The following is a 22,965-nucleotide window of genomic DNA, read 5'->3' on the forward strand; positions in this document are numbered from 1 at the left end:
ATAGCCAGCCTGTCGGAAACATTTTCAAGGTTTCCATGTGGGTTGGGTGGGACCCTTCAGGCTGTCTGTCAATCTCAAACAAGACCCCAGACCCTAACAGAAGGACACATCAGCAGGAAGAATGAGAAAATAGCACTGTGCAACAATCCTTGTCTGCCATCACTGACATTTTAAATCCTGGCCTGTTTTGGGGCAATTCTGCTTCCAATGATTGCCAACAATGTGGCAGTCAGCCGGTCAGCTGTCTCTTACTCCTTGGTGATGGTGGTGGTGGTAGTGGGGGAAATCACCCTCTACTCAATAATCCTATTCTCATAATCCTCAGAGGTCAGCAAGCAAGAAACAGTCCCTTCTCTCTCTCTCTCTCTCTCTCTCTCTCTCTCTCTCTCTCTCTCTCTCTCTCTCTCTCTCTCTCTCTCTCTCTCTCTCTCTCCCCTCTGACCAGCTCCCATTTCCTTCTAAGGCAAGAGAGTTCCTTCATAGACTAGAGGAAAAAAGCTTTGATTGAAAGCAGTTCAGGGTGCTAAAGAACAAAAGCATATACAAAGCATTTATACAGCTGACAGAGAAGTCACATCTTCATGAAATCTTCATGAATGCCAAAAACAACAATTTGAAAAAAAAAAAGAGAAAGCTAATTGGTTTTTTCGTTTAGAGTGAGATCAGACATGGAATACAATTTGAGGGAGAGAAAAATGCATAGTGAGAAGGTGGCTATGTGAAACTGAATACCAACAGGGCAATAAAGGACTAGAACTATGTGTAGATTCCAGTTGTGATTATTCCTCTTTGGCTTTTGTTGAAAATTTACAATTATTTTTGTGGCAACTGAGACATTCGGCTCTTACGTTTACAAGACAAGATAAGATAAGATGAGATAAGATAAGATAAGATGAGATAAGATAAGATAAGATAAGATAAGATAAGATAAGATAAGATAAGATGAGATAAGATAAGATAAGATAAGATAAGATAAGATAAGATGAGATAAGATGAGATAAGACAGTGGCTGTGCTAGCAGCGGTTGTGCTATTATAAGTTAGGGATGGGCAATGATTATTGAATATTCAAATATTTGTTCACTTTGTAAAAAACGAAGAGTTACTTCGAATATTTTCTCATTTTAAAAGTACATTTTTACCGTTATCTGGTTGTAATACTGTATTCCCACCAGATGGTGGCAATAGAGCGTCCTAAAGCTGTTTGCTAACCGCATTAGCAAACAGAAGATGGAGAATTAAATAGCAAAAGTAGAAGAAAACATTAGCGATAGTCGCAGCGATTTTCTCCATTTCTGAATCTCACACCCCTACACATGTATTTCCCAAGCGGCAACCTCCGGTCTAAAGATATGATTCCAAGGCGGAAGTGCTAAAAACTACAGTTCATCGATGTTCCACTTGAGGCTGGCTCCGGAAGTACTGGGAACCACATACACACCAATTCAAAAAGCCAATCTTTACAGCAGAAATAAACATGTTCACAGCCTGGTACAAAAGGAGAGTGTAGTCTGAATAGCTCATTTCTTGATTGGCACACACTGTACAGGGGGGGGGATTTTTTTTCTAACGCAGCAATTTTTAAGATATTGAGATTACGAGTCTTCCAATGAGAGGCACAGCTGACTTGATTGTCAGGCGGTAACACTGAACACTGCCAATCGTCGGCTCCTGCCGACGATTGGCCTCAAAACAGCGCTTCAGAAACAGATGGGTGACGTCACGGATACTACATCCATTATCTATACAGTCTATTTCCACTGAGCATGGCTGTAAAATATAATCACACCACCACGCCGCATCACAGAAACACAGACCTAAAGATCGAGACAGATGCTGACAGTGCCCGCTACTATCAGCACCTCGTCCCGCTGCTGCTTAACGGGACTGCCACACAAACGGGGCATTAATGGGACAGGTGTGTGTGTGTGTGGGGGGGGGAATTATTCGAATAATCGTTGGATAGATGCCAATCACTATCGATTTGTATTTTGGCTTGAAATGCCCATCCCTATTATAAGGTTATTATTGTGCTAAAGGCAGACATGCAAACATTGATCCAGCACTTGTATGAGCTCCCCGGACTACCATCCATGTTTACAATCTACCTACTGAAAGTTGGCACTGTTCACATCATTAAACTTCAAAATTAACATGAGTCAGCACAAAAATATACTATACCCATATGTTATTTGTGATATTCCTTTTTTTCCCTAAATAACAGGCAACCAAAAGATTAAATCAAGATTATTTAACACCAGTTTGATGACCAAGTTGAACTAAATACACAGATATTAACGTGGAGTGCCAAATTTCAAGCATAATGCTCATGATTTATTTTTTACACACGAGAAAGTCTTCCACTTAAGCAAAATTGCTCAAAGAGTTGTTAGGTTTAAGGCCTGTATCACTTGGACATCATCTTTAAGCAGTGTAAAGCACTTTTTAATGGACTTCCATGTCTGGTTGATGAAGTTTGTTGGAAAGTCAGTTTCAGAGGCAGAGGAAGTGAAATTGCTTGACACTGCTGACTTACTTCTCCTTTTGATTAATGGAGGTTAAGTCTCATAGCCAATATCTTTACAACTCACAGCTCCTGTTGAGGCAGAAGAGAGACTCAAAATAATGAGCTCTGTGGTGACAGTCGAGATAATCAGTGTGAACTCTGGACCCTGACGACATTTAGACAGAAAATACCACAACAATAAACAGAAATGCATGGAGCTGTTTCATTAGAGTACTCAGAATAAAAAAAATATACACCCTACTTACTGCAACAGACCTTTACAAAATATCACAGAGCCAAATAATATAGTAAGTGTACCCACTCAAACACATACACAAACTCCATGAAAGAAGTTACTTTGGTAAAGCTCTGGTGTGAACGTGACAAATGAAAATGCATCCTGATTCCACCTGTAACAGGACTGCTAGCTATCACTACCTCAGCAGCTGTTTTCCCTTGAAGGAGATAATTCTCATCATAATGACATCCTCAGTGGCGGACCCTGACAGCCACCCTGCCTGAGGTAAACCCAGAAACAAGGATAACAATTTCCTCTGTCTCACTCTAAAACTCTGAGTAGATTTATATTAAATGCATTGACATTCAGTTTGATAATACTGTCAGAGGACAAGACTGCTTTAAAGCTTTCCTTGGCCCTGTTTTCAAAACCACCACATACGTGCCCTTTGCATAGCCAAACACCAAGCTGATATCTGTACATTTTAAGTGCCACGGCTACAAAATTCATGAAGGACACACTGATATTTATTCACTAAAGCTACATTTGGAGGCGACTTGACCACTGACGGGTTAAAAACATACATTTTCTGTCATAAACATATTTAGGAAGGACTCACATTCAAAGTATACAAGTATAAAAGGAGAATAGCCGACCATTTATCCTAAAAAAGTTCATATTCTACATGTTAATACGGTTTTTAAGTCAATGTCTTGTTGACAGGTTCTTGAAACCCTCCAAACTGATGCAGAAACACAGTTATTAGCTGCCCTGTAGCACAGACAGAGAAAGTAACAGATCTTCAACGTGCTGGGCAGAGATACAGTACAACCTAGAGTTGCAGTTATAGTTTTGAGGACGATAAACAAGGCTAAATTTATTAGTTAGTTATTAGTTTTCAAGCAATGATGAGCGCAGTGACAGTTGCAAATCTTCTCCCAAGGTCTAAGCATAAAGCTAGTAAAACCATTCAATTCTGTCCAAAAGTAAAGCTTTCAACTACAATATGATTAGCCAAGCAGGTCCATGGAAACCATATTATATTCCTGAGGAAGCTTCAGCATCAGGAAACATCAAGTAATTGCAAGTTAGTAAATGTTAAGTGCTGTGTCTGCAGAAAGACAGGCTGGCTAACAATCAGCACTCATTTGGTCCTTATTTGGCTGACAGACTATGATGCTACCCTCTCCTTTATATACAATATCTTTGAACATTTAGTTGTTATATTCTGGCTCAACACAGACAGCCAACAAAGCAATCCTTTGCAAAGTTTTTTTTTTTCTGCAAATGAATACAAATGAGTTGCCAGAAATTAGCTTAACAGTTTTTGACCAGGATTTACCAAACTGCAACTGGATTAGTACTACTCTGTGCTGGCAGTAACAGAGGCTTCTTAATGCAACACATTTAAGATGAGGTATTGAAAGGGATAATGGGAGAGAAAAAGTCAGATCAGAGCATCCTTACCTCCAAGGTGAGCTTTCTTTCCTTCAGCATTCGTTTCAAAGATTTCTACCAACTGAACCGTGAAATGAGCAAGTATTCCCAGATATTCGGGGGACAGCCCAAAGGCCTGTGACAATTTACTGCACAGTGACTTTTTATCTCCTCACTAGAAAAAGTTTGCACATAAGACAGTCTCTATTGTGAAAAATAAGCTTATAGTGTCGAGTCTTTTTCAAAGACAAAAAAACAATGTCTGTAGAGAGTCGTGCTTGATGTGAGACAAGAGAAAGCGATCTCAGAATATTAGACCTTCATGTTGTATTCAACAAAGCTTTTACTTACTGAGTAATGCCATGTTGCCTCTAAGCTCTTGGCCTCTGCTAAAGACAAAATATCAAATGAAGAAGTGAGGAGTCAAAATGTCCGTATTTTCTGTAGGTCTGTTTTTTTAGTGTTGTGTTATGTGGTTTCTTCTTGTCACAGTTTGCGTCTGCAGCACTTTTCACCCTGCTGGCAGGCTTTGGCAGCGGTGCCCTGTAAGACGACACGGAGGGGACAGGATAGGACCGGAGATCCAGGTGAAAGCTAAGCACTGTCCCTCACCTTGGGCGTCTGCTGAGCCTGCTAGGCAGGGCCAGGGCAGGTTACCATGACAACAACAAAAAAGTGAGGACATCCAGAATAGCTGAACATTTTTAATTTGCAAACCAAAATTGAGATACACTATCAAAAAAGGAAAACTTAGCAGATCGGGTGGAGAATAGTTCTAACGCTGCAGCTAATGTTTACAGCACACACAGTCATTTTATGCTAACCTGGTAAGCTCAACACTCATTGTTTTGTTGACCCTAACCCATTTGATTCAAAATGTGTTGCTGGCATCAAACTTAAATGAGCATATATTTTTCATAAAACAATACAATTTTTCAGTTTCAGCATTTTATGTTGTTTTTTCATTATTTTCAATTACATTTGATTTAAAGGATTTTCAAACCATCAGGATCTGTTTCTTTCAACATTTTACACAGTCCCATTTCTCTTTACATTTAGGTTGTACTTCTCTGCACAAACAAACCAAAATAACAATTTCAACCTTAGCAGAAAAAAAACTATGTACCTCCAAGACGTGAATCATTTTGAGCTGTTTATCCACACTAAATGTAAGCAACATTTTCCCTACTGCCTTTATTTAGGCACGCTGATCTCAAAACTGGGACAACTCAGAGAGACTGGAGGAAGCAGTGCTTATATCTCTTGTCATACAGAAGGATTTCATAAAGGGTTACACAAATTGAATGACTGCTGTAGGAGAGGTTAAAGTGGTAATCATAGTTTATCACAGGCCCCAGGCTGACTAGGACTCCACCTTTCTGAAAGAAAATTGTCCCAATTGCTGTAAATGAAATGTCAGGTAATGACACACTATTTTTTGTGGATTGAAAGGAAACTTCAGGCTTCTGGAGAGTTGTCATGTCAATAAAAGCCAGAGAAGTGCAACAGAGGAAACACAGACGAGAGAACAAGCACAAGGTTGTACTGATGTCTTCAGAAGGTAATCCTCCACAATTTTTTTATAAGAAGGCAGACAACGAATACTCCCAAGCAAAGGAAGACATTGAAACCAGTGAGAGCAGCAGGTGTGAAATACGTCTTTAGCTACAAGTTTAGCGTGGGCATCTATAAAGCCACGAAAAAAGGCCTTTACCTTTGAATTATGAGCGTCTCACATTATCTTGTCTACACCACAGTCTGCCTTGACTTCAGTTCACACTCTCATGGGAGCAAGGCAGGAATAAGCAGCGAGGAGCTGGTGAGGCAGTTTGATTGAACAGTGCTTCACGCACAGCTGAGCACAGAGAAAGACAAAGTGATCTGCAAGCAAGGAAACAATTTAGAGTTCAAATCCAAGAGGTGTTGCTAGCATCATAAATCCAGCACACAGGCATAAACATCTGAGCTGGTCGATGTCAGATTTAATTTGGGTCGTCAACACTGCCATCTGTCTCTGGGTAAGGACTCTACTTTCTTCCAGATGGAGAACAGAGAGAAATTAAAGAGTTGAATGAGTTTTACACTTGGTGAAAAACATTTCAAAAAGTGGCAGAAATCAGTTAGCACATGCTAACAGGTGTGGCCATCAAACACAGGGTCATTGTACCTGTGTCAGCAGTGCACCTGCCAGGCTTCACTGTGAGCTTGTTCAGCCTATGACACAGGAATGTGTCCTAAAATGTGTACCTGTATGTTTTTACCCCTGTGGCGCCTAAAAGCTCTGCAACAAAAAATAGACGCTGTCCATTTTCCTCCAAAAGCGGTCGCCATAAAGAACAGACGGACAACAAGTCTCTCACACACAAGCCCCCAGGTGTTGGTGTAATGGGTCACTGCAGCACATCATTCTGTCAGCAGCTCTGTAACATTAGCCTTTGGGAAGGTATTACAGTTTTCAGCCATAAGGAATGAATGGGCCTGCACTGTTTCTTTGATCCCCAGAGGATCATACTGACAGACTGAAATGGGAAGCTGGAAGCTGTTCAACATTTATAGTTGATTGGCAAGTTGAAGGTATGGAAGACATTTTCAATTCATCCATGGGAGACCTCACTTTTCTTTCATTTGTTCGCTTACAATAAACAACTCAATGGTACAATCTGACTGCGCATCTACAATGAAGGTGTCACCACGCTTGAACTAATTTGCTTGTTCTATAGTTGAAAAACCTCAGTAACCCCCTACCCTTACACTTTTTTTGTTTGTTTCAATTTCAGGGTGGGGTTTGAAACCAGCAAGCCAGCGCTCACTTCCATTTCATGCAGTGATCCATCAGGCATAAGTAAGCAGGGCTGGGATTTTCCTCTCAAACTTTTTTCATTCTTTGGATAACTAAAAATTACGTTTTGTTTGTAAAACAAACTGAAAATGTCTTCAAGGAAAGACTTTGGACGAGGTTATCTTGATTCATTTATCCACATGGCAGTATAGTCTTTGAACCCCACCTGAAAGTTTGGACATTTTAACATCTTTAAAAACTTACACTTCAGATGTTGTTGGTAAAAACTCTGGACCAATTTAATTATATTGAGAGTTCTTAGACCTGACTATACCTGAAAAAATCCTTTGTCCACATTAAGTGTGTTTTTAAAGCCCCCAAAACTCATACCTTTTGTATAGTTAGCCCTTTCAACTCAAATATCCTGCAAAAGCACCAAAACTATGCTTTGCTATTACACTGCCTTTATACTTTACTTAATCAAACCGCACTGTCTCAAATGTGCCCCAGCATATGATTTTTTTACAAGGGTGAGACAAGTGGCATGTTAATCAACAGCATGAACTTGCAGTGCATCAGCCCTTGAAAAACAGTATTGGTCGTCTTGCTCTATTTGGTGAGTACAGAATATCAAGTGATACTTTCCTAACTCAATCATAACCTTTCTTACGTTCACGTGTGTATGACGTACACATTCTAATTAACAAAACTGTTAAAAACAAATATTTGTCATCAGCAGCAGGTTTTTTTCAGTTATGGGTATCATCTCAAATTGTAAATGGCAAATGGACTCACATTCCCCTATATTCACTCACAGATACCGCTATATAGCAGGGACCATCAGCATTAGCTAATCTCATTCATACACATTCACACACCGCTGAACAACAGCTGGAGCAATTTGGGGTTCAGTGTCTTGCTACAGGACACTTTGGCATCTGACTACAGGAGCTGGGATTGAATCAGAAGGTCTATCAACCTCCTGATTGATAGATGACCAACTCTACCCACTGAGCCCCAGCCGTCTTGAAAAACAAAACAAAAAATTATGCATGCATGCATCCCTCATTTGACTCAATAAATGGTTCTTTGGAGCTCTTGTGAGGAACTCTAACATACCAAAGTATAGTCTTGGCTAGTGGTGCAACGGATCATCGTTGATCTGTGATCCGTACGGATGCCTCTCCACGGTTCGGCACAGACGTGGTCTGCGGATCGGTTGATGAAATAAAAAAAGTTGCGCGTGTTCACGTGATGACGGCATGTTCAATCCACACTCACTCGTCAAGCGCAGCAGTAGTCATGGCAAGTGAAGGAGCAGAGGAACTTGAAAAACCTCCTGCATCTTGTAAGTCACATGTATGGGAGCATTTTGGTTTCCCTGTGAAATACAGTGAATGCTGAATGTGCTTGAGACACGTTATGAAATTCCGTCGTGCACTCACTAGACCAGAGGCCGTCAATAGGCGGGCTGCATCCGGCCGCCTATTTGTGGCCCCCAAACTGTTATTCCTTCACTGTGTTTTGGTCGGGTCACCTCTTGTTTACCGGGACTCGTCTCCATGTCAACGATACGCAGACAGCCTGTTACTGGGTCACTTAGAGTCCAATGCTGCGAGTGCAATTTTTAACTTTCACTTTCGTTTATGGAGCAGTTGGCATATCTAGGACCCTAGAATGCACGAAAACGGTGTGTTCCAAGTTTGCTGCTCAAAGAAAAGTGGACGGTGAAAATCAGCAAATGAAAGAAGAATGAAGTGAAACTGTTGAAGTTCCTCTGCTCCTTCACTTGCCATGCCATGAAATGCAGTGAATGAGGCAGGACTGGGCCCACAGATAGGGTGCTTTGCACATGCAGTAAATTTTGAGTTGAATGTTGTTTTTATTTAATGGGCAAAAGTTTACAAGTGTTACAAAATAAATGGAGGTCAAAGTTACATTTGTCTTCTTTCTTTATTTCTTTTTTTTTGCTGATCTGAAAAATGATCCGATCCGTCACTCAAATCCGTGATACGATCCGAACCGTGGTTTTTTTTGATCCGTTGCACTCCTAGTCTTGGCTATCCTTTAACATTCAAAAACATCACTCAATGTTTGCCACAGTAAAAGTAAATCAAGGCTGTATCAGCTCTATCTGACTGACTTATAGACAAGGTCAGTTTTGTCATTGATGGTCTCGCTTGCTTTTGTAGGTCTTAAAGAGGCATCAGTATTACTTCCAGGCAGTTCAACAAACCAGCAACTCTTAACTGGAGTTAACTGGTTGAGATGAAAAAAAAGATCAAAACAATAAAACTTGTTAAACTGCAATGACCAAAAAATGTTAATGATGTAACCTAATGATGAAAAATGTAAGCTCCTTGATAAAACTCTAAACCCCCCCCCCTCCCCCGAGTCCTTTGCTTTTTCAGCCGTCATACTGAAACAAATGAAAAGTGTGTAGTGATGGTCGTCAACTGTGCAAAAAGCCAATGAAAGGACTGAGATGAAAGCACTGATGAGCAGACAGAGACTGAATCCTCCTCACATCTGAACTGTCATCCATTAACTCTGTTGGGGAATCAGACTTAAGAACAAAAAGGATGAGAGACAGAGACAGAAAGAGAGATGGCACACAAAAGAGAAGCTAAAGCAGACAAATCAGGTATAATATGTCTTGGTGCTCCATTTATATTCACACTGACACTGGTCCTAAAAAGCAGCAGGCATACCCAGCCTCCATCACACATACACACTCAAATGCTTGCTCAGCAGGGGGTTGTGGGCTGTCACTTCCACTGCCCTCCTCTGACCTTCAGCAATGGATTTATATTTTAGGCCAAACATTCAATATGCACACACATAAGAGCAAACATACTGAGGTTTTGGATCAGTTTAGCCTCCAAAAAAAACATGCTTTGATTTCATGACACTGCTGCTGTGAGTTTTTACACCACTGCCAATCACAGGTAAAGTGGCATGTCTTATTTCTACCATTTACAGATCGACAGGCACGGCAGCTATTTTTACCTCTGCATAAAAGTGGCAACTGTTTTCACACTCTGCCAACTGGAACTGTGCCTTTCATTAAGGAAATCTATTTAGAGACGAGCAGAGGGGAGAGGCAGAAGAGCGGAGAAAGATGAGCTCCGATTACATCTTTCAATGAAGATTGTTTGAGGCTTTGTCTGTTATTTCATCACCACAAAACCTGGAACATTTTTTGGCCGAGGGGGTGCCGCTTGAATCAAGACAAAGTAGTCTGATATCTGCACAAACTGTTCGTGGGTGAGCTATCTCCATGACTCAGCTGGTGTCAATCACTGCTGTAGTTAGATGAGCAGGTCAGCAGACTGTGACCCTGCCATCTGTGAATGTGTCAATGGCAATTAGGCTGATGAGCACATCAGAGTGTGGATAAAGGAGAAAAAGAGCAAGGTTTCCACACACTTTAAAGGAAAGAAACCATCGATGAGGCCAACTTGTGCAAAAATATTAGTTTCTTAGGAACAAACAATGGTACAATCAACTGACTATCTGCAATGACTGATACTAACCCTGTTGGCAGATATCAGCCTATACGCACATAATTTGGCATTTTATGAAAAAAAAAAAAACAGAAGCTGAATGATTAAGTTTGTAATTTTTCATTATTTAGATATGTTTAATGTTTTACTGCTTTTATAATAATTTGTTCATTTACTTACTTACATTATTTATGTTATTTTCAAAGAAGCATTTTTTTTGGTCAGAGTAAGTGCTAAACAGTTCCTTCTTTTAGAGTATAGCAGTGAGTAAAGCAGTTAAGGAGGTTTTAAATTCATTCCATTTTCAAATACTTTTTATGTGAAACAAGGATTAACTACAGTTTTTTTTTGAGTGATTGCATTTTGTGCTGTACTAAAGCCCTGGATGACTTGAACAATCTTCACTAATGCTTTAACAGTGTAGATAAATCAGTTTACCTGGCTCAGATGTAGAAATAAGTTACAACAAAGATGAAAAAGCAATGCCAATTAATGAAGAGAAACTTCAGAATAAGGATCACCTGTCAGTTGAATTTTTATTTTTGTCATTTTAATCAGACCTGCTTTTCTCAGTGGTGGCATCCCTCATTAAAAGCCTTTACAGAAGATGTTTAGGTCACAGGATCATCATGAGACCTGTGTTTTAGATAAAGTATCCTTTTTAAATGAGTTATCCTTTTCTCGATTTTCTTCACTTAAGTCTTTGAAGACTCATCCTAACCCCTTCGAAAAGACCTAACAGCTGCATGTCATCATCAGCTCTGTTGCTATCAGTAATTGCAATGACTATTATGATCTCATTGTCTAAACCTCCTGCTGCTTCAACTGTAGCAAAACTGACAGGGCGTGGCAGGACATGCTGATGCTATCCAAGCCATGCACCAGTAAACACAGCTGAGGGTTCCCTGTTGGCCCATCCATTAAGTGTCAGTTACCTGGGTGGTGGACCATTCATTTGAAGAGGACTTAAAAAAAAATCAGTGATGCTGAAAAGAAGGTGCCAGCTGTGCCTTGCAATGAGGTGAGGCGGCTCTGCCAGATAGAGAGACTTTAAAAAATGACCTCCCTTTACTCTCAGGCATGGTCACTGAATGTCTTACTAATAAGCTCATTGAAACGCACGACAGAAACTGAGGGAAACACAAGTCCCACCGGGAACAGGTGGCAACTGCACAATTTAATTTCTGTTTGTTTGAGTTAATGACACTAGCTGGGCTTTTCTAACAACTATTACCGTAAACTTCAGTTACAAATATAGGAAACCTAAATCAGGAATTGTCCTCTAGATGTATAGTTAATGGTTTATGTAAAGGAAAGTAAGAATTAAAAAATAATCATAATCATTAGTTTCAATCCATGACTGCAATACTGTCATTTCAGTTTCAGTTAATATCCCCTGGTACTAGGTTTGATTTTGGCAGGTAACAGTTTGGTATTTGCAACAAAAATTATGCCACCAATTCCATTAACCAAAGGAACAGTCTGGCGGAGCGAGACTTTGTGATTGGGGTTGCCAAACTGAGGCATTAACATTTGTACAGTAGGTGTGTACAGGTGTGGTAACCATTAGGGGTTTACCCCAACCCTAGGAGGGTTATCTCCACTAATCACATCTACATTAATAGCTTCTGATAAAAAGACTCCAACAAATGTCTATTCTGTGAAGAAGCTCCAAATAGCCTGTTGAAAAGAACCTAAACAGCTGATTTCAATGTAATTGCCAATTCTGACAAGAAATCGGCCAATCACAGTTTAAGGTTTCACTGGGGTGGTAACACAGATTTCATGGCTGGCCACCCCTGCTCTGCCCCTGATCACACAGCAGCTAATAATAGTTTGCACCCAGCGGTAGCTTTTCTTCAGTGGGCTAAGTATTGACTTCTAGGGTTGTTAGTCCACGAGTTCAGTACAGGTCTTAGATGATCCATCAGAGGTGGCAGGTGTTATGCGAGAAATAGGGGTTTAGTTCTGTATCAAAATAGGGTTAGGGTTGGGGTAAGCTACAGAGCTATCATTTAGCATTGCAGCCATAGTTTCACAACATATAGGCACATTGGTTAATGGCATGTGTAAGCTAAATGCTAACCATGAAAGTTGACAGTTTTGAGAAATGGTCCAAACAGCAAAATTATCCATTTTTGAATACAGTTTTCTTACATGTAAAACGTTTATTATCACTAAGTTAGATTCATCCTTAGTGGGACTCACTACTTTGATATCGTGCACACTTTTTACCATTTCAAACCAGATCTAGAGTCTTTCAGAAGCAATGGTTTGATTACATAACATATCCAACATGGCTAAAGCAGCATGCTCAGTACAGTGGTATACACTAAGTCCCTCCAGCCATAAAACATTCCTAAGAGATCAAAAGACTTTTATATGTGTGGTTACAGTGAGAGGTTGGGGATCATAACTTGCATTCATAGGCTTTTCTCTGCCACCAAGCAAGAAATGAAGGGGCAAACACTTTCGTGGAAAGTATGCAGCCATGTGAAAGTGTTTAATCTCTAAGCTCCTGCAGGCGCGTGCTTGGGGCATTTTAACATGCCTTTGGGAGCAGGCTGTCAACACAAAGGCGAGTGTGGACACACATACAGTTCTCTAAAACACACACACGGACACACAATTGCAGAATCAAAGAAATGGTGCTGTCTACTGAAATGTTCATGCTTTTAGTCTTCTATCACAACATGAGACAAATTGTGCAGAGCCCAGCAATCTCAGGAAAATAGAAACTTGTTTCTATTAAACACATACAGGGCCTGATCTACTAATATCCTAAATAACAAGCACTAAATTGCATGTGCAAACAAAACTATTGCACGTAAGCTATAAGTGGGCGTGTCACGGGTGATCTACTATGATTGTGTGCGCAATTGATAACAGGTGCAAAAGTGGTGCGGACCGCCCATAAATGAGGATTTTGCGTGTGCTTCCGGCTGTAACTATGGATAGTTTGGGAGAGCAGAGTGGCCGTAAACGAAAAATGAAGTTTGAAGTCATGGAGTTGGAGACACACTGGTGAACTCCAGCAGAGACATCTCAGCGTTGCCAGAAGAAACACAATTTGGGAGAATGGAAAAAAAGTGATTTCATCATTTGAAAAGTGTTTTAGTAAGTTGTCCGTCATGACCGTAAAAAAATTAAAATCTAATTTTTCTTAAATGTAGAATCTTCATCAGGTGTATGACAATCACTCCTCAAATCAGCTCAGACCAGAAAACACCTCAGCAGAGCCCCGCAGGTGTGCTCCCGGTTAGTACATCAGCTTTGCACATGCTATCAAGTTGCACTTGTTTTAATACACGCTAACCTTTAGTAGATAGGGCCCACAGTGTCTAGTCTGTATACATCTTGTCTCTACAAGTTTGCCAAAAACTTTGAGATGAGCCAGGTTTCAGTCTGTTCACCTGGGGAGTTCCATTTTCAGGTGTTACAAGCACTTGTTATCTAAGGGGGCATCCCCAGTTCCCTTAGATGACAGAGTGTTGCAAAGTGCTTAAGAGCAAGCACTTCATAGTTTCCAATCATTTTACAAATAACCATTAGAGGCAAAGTAATGAGGAAAAGAAAATGATTCTTGTAAAACTGACAACTTAGGTCTTTGAGACACAAGTAAATCCATTTGATTATGCTGCCCCAGCTTCAAAACAAGTATGTTTGGTTCATTTTGGGATGCAATCTAAAAATGCTTCATACGGTTTATCAGATAAATCTGGGACATAAACTGTAACCAGTCCTCAAATCCTTAGAAATCTTTAAAAAATACATCGTCCAGGGGCGCTTAAGTTAGTGAGTATATCAGTCAGCACAGAATGTAGACTCCAAATCAGGCCCTACTTTTTTAGTTTTGGGTTGTACAGATATTCTCTGTAATCAGTCTTCCCTGATATAGGTGTGTGTGTGTGTGTGTGTGTGTGTGTGTGTGTGTGTGTGTGTGTGTGTGTGTGTGTGTGTGTGTGTGTGTGTGTGTGTGTGTGTGTGTGTTTGTGTGTGTTGTTTGTTTGTTTGTTTGTTAGAGGACAAACAGAGGCTGAGACACTTTGATTATGAGGTAGAGCAGGCAGAGCAGCTGTCATCCTCCTAAAATCATCTCTTCTGCTTCATTAGACGTTGAATCTGACTGTGTTCAGTCCTCATGTTTGTTTCAGGCGATGGGCAACACGAATCAAAGCATACTGAGGTCTCTTACTTCCTGCATACAGCGGAGGAAAGCACTTATACAGCAACAAAATCCTCTCCGGGGACAGGAGAGAGGAGTGAAGGGAAAGGCAAACAGAGCGACACAGCACTTTGATTCCTGCCCCCAACGCTCTGAGACCCAGAAATTGATAGCTGTATGTGCAAAGTTCACAGGGGAGCAGGTTAAAATGATATCATGGGGAAGGTTTTGTACACAGTCCAAACTGCTTTCAAGAAAATGAAAGAAGGCAACATAAAAAAAGGACAAGGGGGACAAGATGATCCTGTCTTTTCTCAGCTGTGTTAACACCTCTGATGGGAGGAATTGACATGATTGTGCTTTGCATTTGACAAGTAATGGATGCTAGAACTCACAAACACAAGAGATGCATCGTTGTTTCACATTTGGACATCTCATTCTGCCAATTGAACATTTTGTTTGAATTAATACGTGACAAACATTGGCCAGAAGGTCAAATTGTAGCTATTAATGAGGCATTATTTGAATGGCAAATACTTAAAAAAAACTAGTTTGCACAAAGAGTTGTCTGACCATATCTAAAGCCTGCAGAAATACAACACTTTAAGTGTTTGCACAGTAACACTCAGAGGCATAATAAGTTGCCGACCACATTATTAGACCGTCTTTTCTCAAAGATATTGATGGCGATGCAAAAACAAAGACAACATAGAAGTCAACATCTTGAGCTCCTCACTCTTGGACAATTGCCACATGAAGTAACAAGTTCATGTGTCAGTTCAACAAATAAATGTTGGGTGCCTACATTATAAGACTGAAAATTATGTAAAGCATTCCTAAACCTAGTTTGTGGAACAGTTCGTGTTGCCATAATCATTAGGATCAAACTCCACTCTATTTATTAAAAGAGTCGAAATAAGTGTCTAGATTAAGTGAGTTATCTGTTAATGTCATGTTTGTCAGTTTAATCACTGCCTTCACCAACACGTCCAACATGTCAGCTCTCAACATGTTAAAGTGTCTTTAAACAAAAGACCCTGAGCTGAGCCCATGGTTGGACTGTGCCTAGTCCAGCCATCAGTGCATCACAAGTGTGTGTGTGTGTGTGTGTGTGTGTGTGTGTGTGTGTGTGTGTGTGTGTGTGTGTGTGTGTGTGAGTGTGTGTGTGTGTGTGTGTGTGTGTGTGTGTGTGTTTGTGTGTTTGTGTGTGTGTGTGTGTGTGTGTGTGACTGAAAAGGTCAATGAGTCAAAATTTCAAAGTGCAGTGACTTTTGGTATTGCTGTCTATAGATGTGTTATAATATTTGTTGGTGTGTTATCTTGCATCTGCGCTCTCAAAATGCTGCCAAATAGAAATGACTTCAAACACACTGGACCTACACAGATGCACTTCCTAACTTTTATTTCTGCCATATACAGCAATATACAAATATAAGCCCAGACTTTGGTTGCCAGACTGGTTTAAAATCCTCCTTTTCCTTGTCTTTAGTTGCCCGTCATTTCTTCTCCTTAGACTCATCACAAAAGCAAGGGGTCCCCAAGGTCACTCCCTTGACAAATGGACCAACTCATTGTGAGGAGGATGAAGGGGAGGAGAATAAAAGAGTGAAAGGACATTTGTAGCTGCCAGACCGGGCAGCGACCTCGCCTTTTGGAAAAAACAACGTTTTTGTAGACTGACGTCCACTTGAGGAAATTCAAAGCTGCACCGCATGCATAAGACAGCAGGAATGAGAGGCCCACTTAATGCTTGTCTATATAATATGCTCCATCACTCACACACACACTCTAGTATTTCCAATCATCCCATTGGACATCAGTTTCCTTCTGAAAAAGAAGTGAGCCTGACACGAGCCTCTGACACATCGCCACTCACCCCTTGCACACACACACACACACACACACACACACACACACACACACACACACACACACACACACACACACACAAACAATCCCCCCAGTGAAACTAGGGGGCCCCAGGGTGGGCAGGTGCGACGGCAGCCCCAGAGTGTTTTCTGTGTATGTTGTGTGTACGTTGTGTGGGTTTGTGTGTGTGTAATAATGAGGGGCCCGTTTGCCGTCTGTCAGTCTAACATGCTGCTTGCATGATCAGCCAGACTGTGTCTTTCTTCTCCTGGGGTTTCTTGGCTGCAACAATGTGTTTATGTGTGAGTGTATGTATGTGTGTGTCCCTGCATGTGTGTCGTACAAGACCTGCCTGACCATTAGCATCTGGGATTATGTATCGTTCTAATTGTGTTATCAGGGTCAATGCAAGTGGCCAACACATCCACAGCCTCCAGTGTTCTCCTGGGCCGGTGATGCTCCAGTCTCTGCAGGAGGCCCTGGCTGCATATTTTGCTGTGTTTGGTACCCAGCAGGCAAAGGATTTAAAGCTGCGCTCGGCAAGATTTTGATCTAAAAATACATTTGTCTAATCAGCCTAAATCACAAACCGAGACTGGAGATGAGAAACTTTGCCATCTCCACCAGCTGAGCCTGGTTGCTTCACCTCATTCAGCCAAATTAAATTATGTGGCCAGGTTTTTCTTTTTCCCCAAAGAAAGAACAGTTTAAAGTTGACGGTTTATAGAAAAACTAGAAAAACGCCAAAATAAAATGGCTGTAGCAGGAGATCTGTCAGGATTCTTTAAGCAGGACAGATCGGCAGGAAAGGCAGTTATAAATGAGCTTGGAGAAGTACAACAACATGGAATGTGATTTTCAAAGCGCAAAACTTCAGGGTTTTTTTTAACATTTCCTTTTGGATTTAACATGCAAGATTCCCTATAGCAGCTTTAAGTCTGTTTAATTAGTGATAAAGCCTGTGTTACATCACAATTAAAATGTAAGGGTCATGAAACATGAACAACGTATGTGTATTCACACCTTAAACACATCATATCGGCAAGTATGGAGCAAACTTTTACGTAAAAAAGTTAATTGTTTCTTGTTTTACTATTTCCACTCACAGGCTATAAATGCATTTCAGATCATCCTAATGTTCCCCATGTTTCATGATCTTCTAGCAGAACAGCTCAGTGAATCAGCTATTCTGACTAATGACAGAGATTATGTCACACACAGATGAGTACCTTGAAAGATAACACTGCTTCACAATGAGTGAAACATGCACATGGTGAGAGATTTTAAGCCACTGGAGCTTGCACTACATACCTTGTCAAACAGAGACTTCCATTGCTGAGAGAGGGAAAGAGAGAAAAACAGAGTAGAAGTGAGGTGAAAGCAAGAGGTGAAGGGGAAAAAACAATCTCAGAAACAGGTGCCTGAGCAGAGAGGAGCACCTGTTTAGACATGATGTATCCTGGTAAAAGGGACTCTCCTCTCAATATGTGCCTTAATTGTAGTATTGCAATCACACACTGTCATTAACTGATCATTGTGTCCAGTGAGCCACAGGAAAAGATAATAAGGCACTAGAGTGTGGATCATTATGTGTAAAGGGTTGCTTTATAGTAGGCTGGGACATTTAATGGAGCAAGAGTAGAGTGTTTTAAGTGTGTGAATCATAATACTCCTGGAAAAGATGTGCTGTGGGTTTTTAAATCCCCTCTGGTATAACTGTAAAACTCAACTCAAGTATTTCATGTCAGCTATAGGCCTAGGGAAATAAGTCACTCTAGGATATGCACAGTGCAAGGAAAAGAGCAGGACCAACAGTAGAAATGTGAAAATGTGGCAGTGGTCACATTTAGACTTGATGAACCTCTGTATGTGTGTTTAGACTTACATCCTCTGGAGCCACGGGCAAGACGTCGGTGCTTTCCAAAACCTCGATTTCCTCGCCCTCAGCGTTGGCCGCCACCGCCGGGGAGGAGTTCACCGGTGTCTCCCGGGTTCCGCTCGTCATCCTCGGGCTGCTCTGCTCCATACACCGAGGGAAGCGACTCAGGAATGACTCCACATAGTTTACAATCCCATTTCGCTCGCTTTGTGCGTCAGCCCAGACAGAAGGTGAGGTCGCTGCGCATCATGCTCGCTTCTCTTTGCCTTCAAGTTAGTTTTGTCTTGGATTTTGGACGATCAGACAACTCCAGGTGAGATAAAATACTGATAAAAGAAAGAAGTTTGAACTCCAGTTAATCCCAGTCCATTTACTTCCACACAGACAGCACGGCAAACAATCTTTATCCGCAGAAAAAAAAAAGTTGATTTTGTATAAGTTGTGGTTTAGTTCTGGGCTGTAAAATGCCTTTTACGAGCTCGTTTGTCAGCAGAGAAAGAGCTTTGGAGGGCTGGAGAGGAGCCTGGATGTTTCTCGCCACGAAAAGAGGCAATGGTCCAAGTTTGAGAAGCAGGGGACACACATTGGCAGGGAGAGTCTTCTCACTTGGAGAGATCCGACGCAGCAGAGCGCGGGTCCATCTGAAAGAAATAATGACATCATCAAACGCTGACAACAACATGAAACAGGACGGAGATGCCAAACCGCTAAAGTCTCAAGCGGCTGCCCCATCCAAGGGGTAAGTGGTCAGAAACTCGAGTTAAACAGCGTCGGAACAGTCACATGGCAGTCCAAGAGAGAGAAAGTCCAGACAAGTGCCAATTTTTTTGGTGCGTCATGATACCTGGCACGCGGCTCCCTTGTCGGCGGCGAGAGCGCGGTGACAGCCAGCCGTCTGCTCTCTCCGCCGCGTGCCGATAGGAAGCTTCAGTGGGGAGGGAGGAACACACCGGCCGCCTCCGCCGGGATGGTTGGTTCAGCTCCAGGAGAAACCGGCCGTGACTCTGCTCCAGTCGCATGCGTCTTCACAAGCACCGAGAGAGAGGGAGAGAGATGGAGAGAGCAGGAGGGGCGGAGAGAGTGAGAGGGAGGGGAGGTGAAGGGGAGAGAATTGGCCGGCGGTGAGGAGGGATCACCAGACACTCCCACTCAGGGGGTTTCGAGGAACTCCGGCTCTGAACAGCTGGCTGTCACTGTCTCACCGGCACAAAGGCAGGAGGTGGTTGGATGTTGATAAATAGAAATTATGTACGACATTACACCGGAGTCATGTCACATAACGTTACCCATCAAAAACATCATCATCTCATATCATTTTCAGGTCAGGCACAGGCTCCATCCAAAAAGGTTGGGGAAGAAATTGACAAGTGTTAGCCTACTACTTGTTTTATGTGATTTTTATCGTTCTATCTGCCAGACACCTGAATTTCCCTTCGGGGATAAATGAAGTACATTCTATTCTATTCTATGCTATTCTATTCTATTCTATTCTACCACTTCATTTGACAGGCTTTTTTTTAAAATGGTGGTAGTTCATTGATAAAAGGACATTTCAATATTACCACAAGTTTTTAAGTTTGCAAAGCTGTAAATACTTTAGAAAGACTGTGATAAAGTTGGGCTATATTATATAATAAACTCTGGCTATAGGGTAATAACTTGTGGTTTAACTGTTGTCCTTTAAATTACTGTGAAAACAGCAGACTATCTCCACTTGAGGTCAACTTGCTCTCTTGTACCTTGCTCCTCCAGTTGTGAAACCCCAAACAAGCTGATACATGTGTGCTAAGTATTATGTTGAAAAAAGCTACAGTACAGAATAAGAAAGTAAATGAATCTCGAGTTGAAGCTGTTATAGGGCTACAGGTCAAAGATGGAGAGTTATTAAACTGCCACAATTCATTTATGTAGTTGCTGTGTCGAAATGAAAAATCAATACATGTGTATTGTCCTGTAAGTAGGACTGTGGTACTTAGAAATGGATTAAAACATGCTGTTTTTTCATGTAGTAACCACAAAGTAACACACTGCTGGAGAAGAGTGCTCCAATCAATAATAACATAATTTGAGGATGTGCATATTTTCCAGTTAGTGATCAATTCTGAACAAGTGCATCGGAAATGCGATTAACATCTACATCCTGCACCATCCAAGATTTACATGCAGCCAGAGGTCACACTGTCAGAGGAGTAGGCTACGACCCAGGGGTGCTTCTCACCCAGGCCCGAAGTGTACAGTTATTTCAACAAGTGATCTCCAGTCTGGTCCTTCACCCTGTTTTAGCCCTAGACTTAAGCCCTTTATGTGGATCGATGATTGTTAAATAGTTTATTCAACACTCATAGGAATGAAGAAAATAGTTTTTTCCTATGTCTCTGTTAAAATTCTTTACTCATGTATGTATGTATGTATGTATGTATGTATGTATGTATGTATGTATGTATGTATTTATGTATGTATGTATGTATGTATGTATGTATGTATGTATGTATGTATGTATGTATGTATGTGTGTGTGTGTGTGTGTGTGTGTGTGTGTGTGTGTGTGTGTGTGTGTGTGTGTGTGTGTGTGTGTGTGTGTGTGTATGGATGGATGGATGGATGGATGGATGTGAGTTCATTTGCAAAAACAGATAACTCTGTTTTTACAAATTTTCAAAAAACATATTTCTTTTTGATATAGATTCCTAATAAAGTTACATTTTCGGGGTAGCTCTGTATGTATGTAGGTATGTATGTATGTATGTATGTATGTCTGTATGTATGTATGTATTTATGTATGTGTGTGTGTGTGTGTGTGTGTGTGTGTGTGTGTGTGTGTGTGTGTGTGTGTGTGTGTGTGTGTGTGTGTGTGTGTGTGTATGTATGTATGTATGTATGTATGTATGTATGTATGTATGTATCTGAGAGGTGCTATAAGTCTGTTTTGCAGTTTAAGTAGAGTCTTGCTTTTTCCTGCAGTTTCTGAGTCTGTAGTTAATCCCTTGAATTTCCAAGGACTTCCACCTGTAAGATAGGTTTCCTTCAGGCAAAGCCTCCATACTTTTCCTTTTATGGAGTCAGTAGTGGTTCCTCAGAGATTCCTTGGGTTTCCATCAAAAGAAGAATAAGAGGAAGAGTGAGCTAGATAGTGATCTCATGACTGGTTTGCCTTGTGCCATGATTTAAGATTTGTTTTTAAAACACTGAAGCTTGTGTAGTCTCTGATATTGGTCAGAATATGATATTGGTCAGCATATGATGTTGATGAGGACAAGATAGTCTTGTCTTTCTCACATGTCAGGGAGATATGTGTACATATGAACATTGTCTCAAGTTGAACCAAAGTTCATTATTGATGAGTTGTCCAAAGTTGACCAAAGCTGATAAAGTTCAGGACAGATGTTGTTGCAGGTAGTTCTCTGAGGCCTCCTCTGGAATGCCTCTTAGGAACTCAGTGTCCTAAGGTGCTAAGACAATCATTTGACTGTCATTTGACATCTGTATTTATGGAGTAGTCGTTGTTGGTGCTTCCTCCCTTTTCTTTCCTTGCTGAGTGTCTTAATTCTTATCTGCAGCAGTCACTGATGTGAATGTTGACAGTCTCTGACAAGTCCCCAGACTTCCAACACACACACACTGCTGATATATATTGTAATTCTAGTAATTACATGCCTTACTGTAATTTATGCTGCCACCATGATTTTTGATTGTCCCTGTTCTTTTAAAACTGTTCAAATTTCTCTCTGTGTATCTGTCAATATTTGCTGCTGCAATGACCCAAATTTCTCAGAGGGATTCATGCACATTTAATCGCATCTTGTGCCATAAATACTAATTAATCATATAGGCCTACCTCAAACAGCATGCAGACACTCTGAAATGGCTGGCTCAAGGCTCGCAAAGGAGGGAGTGTCCAAGGTTGTAAATTCCAGGTTGTTTCAGGGAGTATAAACTGTCCCCTCCAGGTCTGCTGCTACAATCTCTCAAATGATGGGGCCCCATTTCAGACAAACACCCACCTATTACGCGAAGAGACTTCAAACAACCCTAATAGATGGGTGGGAGCAATATAAAAGGAGGAACTATGTGATGCCGTTGGTGTGGTCTGCAGTGTGGAGGTTGATCAGTATCCATAGTGAAAATCCCCCTGGTACAGTATGATAGCATTGCCATGGAAACAATAGGCCAGTTGATATTTTTAACCCTTGGGGTGTATTCCTGACTCCTACGCAGCTGTGGTGGGTTAAAGTTGAAGTCTATAATACTGGCAAGAACAGGACCCAGGAGCCAGAGATTAGTAAACCTTGGCCAAGTATCAATATTCTGTATTCTTGTGTGGATGGGAAACAAGTCTAATGGAATTTTGTTAACTTATTAATGCTTACACATACAAATGATACCAGCCTTACAGTTATTCAGTTTTACCTTGAATTTCTTTTTAAAAGCTGAACTTCTCTGAAAACCCAGTACATGCTGAAACCTCAGGAACTGAACTGCTGATCAGTGGCATAATCATTAATAGAATATAAAGGCTTCAGGCTCTACAGCTGTTGGCATTTACATAATGTATACTGTATGTATTATATACTTCGTCTAACTTTTACTT

The 22,965-nt window shown here is 41.0% G+C and overlaps 1 protein-coding gene across 1 annotated transcript in view; it reads right to left on the reverse strand.

The window, feature by feature from the left end:
• Window positions 1-22,479, reverse strand: part of rhbdl3 (rhomboid, veinlet-like 3 (Drosophila)) — a 66,913-nt gene extending 44,434 nt beyond the window's left edge. The window contains exons 1-4 of the mRNA XM_034687670.1: window positions 22,213-22,479; window positions 19,223-19,401; window positions 18,385-19,019; window positions 17,811-17,834 (exon numbers count right to left, since the gene is read on the reverse strand). Coding sequence (XP_034543561.1) covers window positions 17,811-17,834; window positions 18,385-18,525 — 165 coding nt within the window. The 5' untranslated portion in view covers window positions 18,526-19,019; window positions 19,223-19,401; window positions 22,213-22,479. The remainder of the gene's footprint in view (window positions 1-17,810; window positions 17,835-18,384; window positions 19,020-19,222; window positions 19,402-22,212) is intronic.
• Between the last annotated feature and the right edge of the window lie 486 nt (window positions 22,480-22,965).

This window comes from Notolabrus celidotus, chromosome 7 (genome assembly GCF_009762535.1).
Source record: "Notolabrus celidotus isolate fNotCel1 chromosome 7, fNotCel1.pri, whole genome shotgun sequence".
NCBI lineage: Eukaryota > Metazoa > Chordata > Actinopteri > Labriformes > Labridae > Notolabrus > Notolabrus celidotus.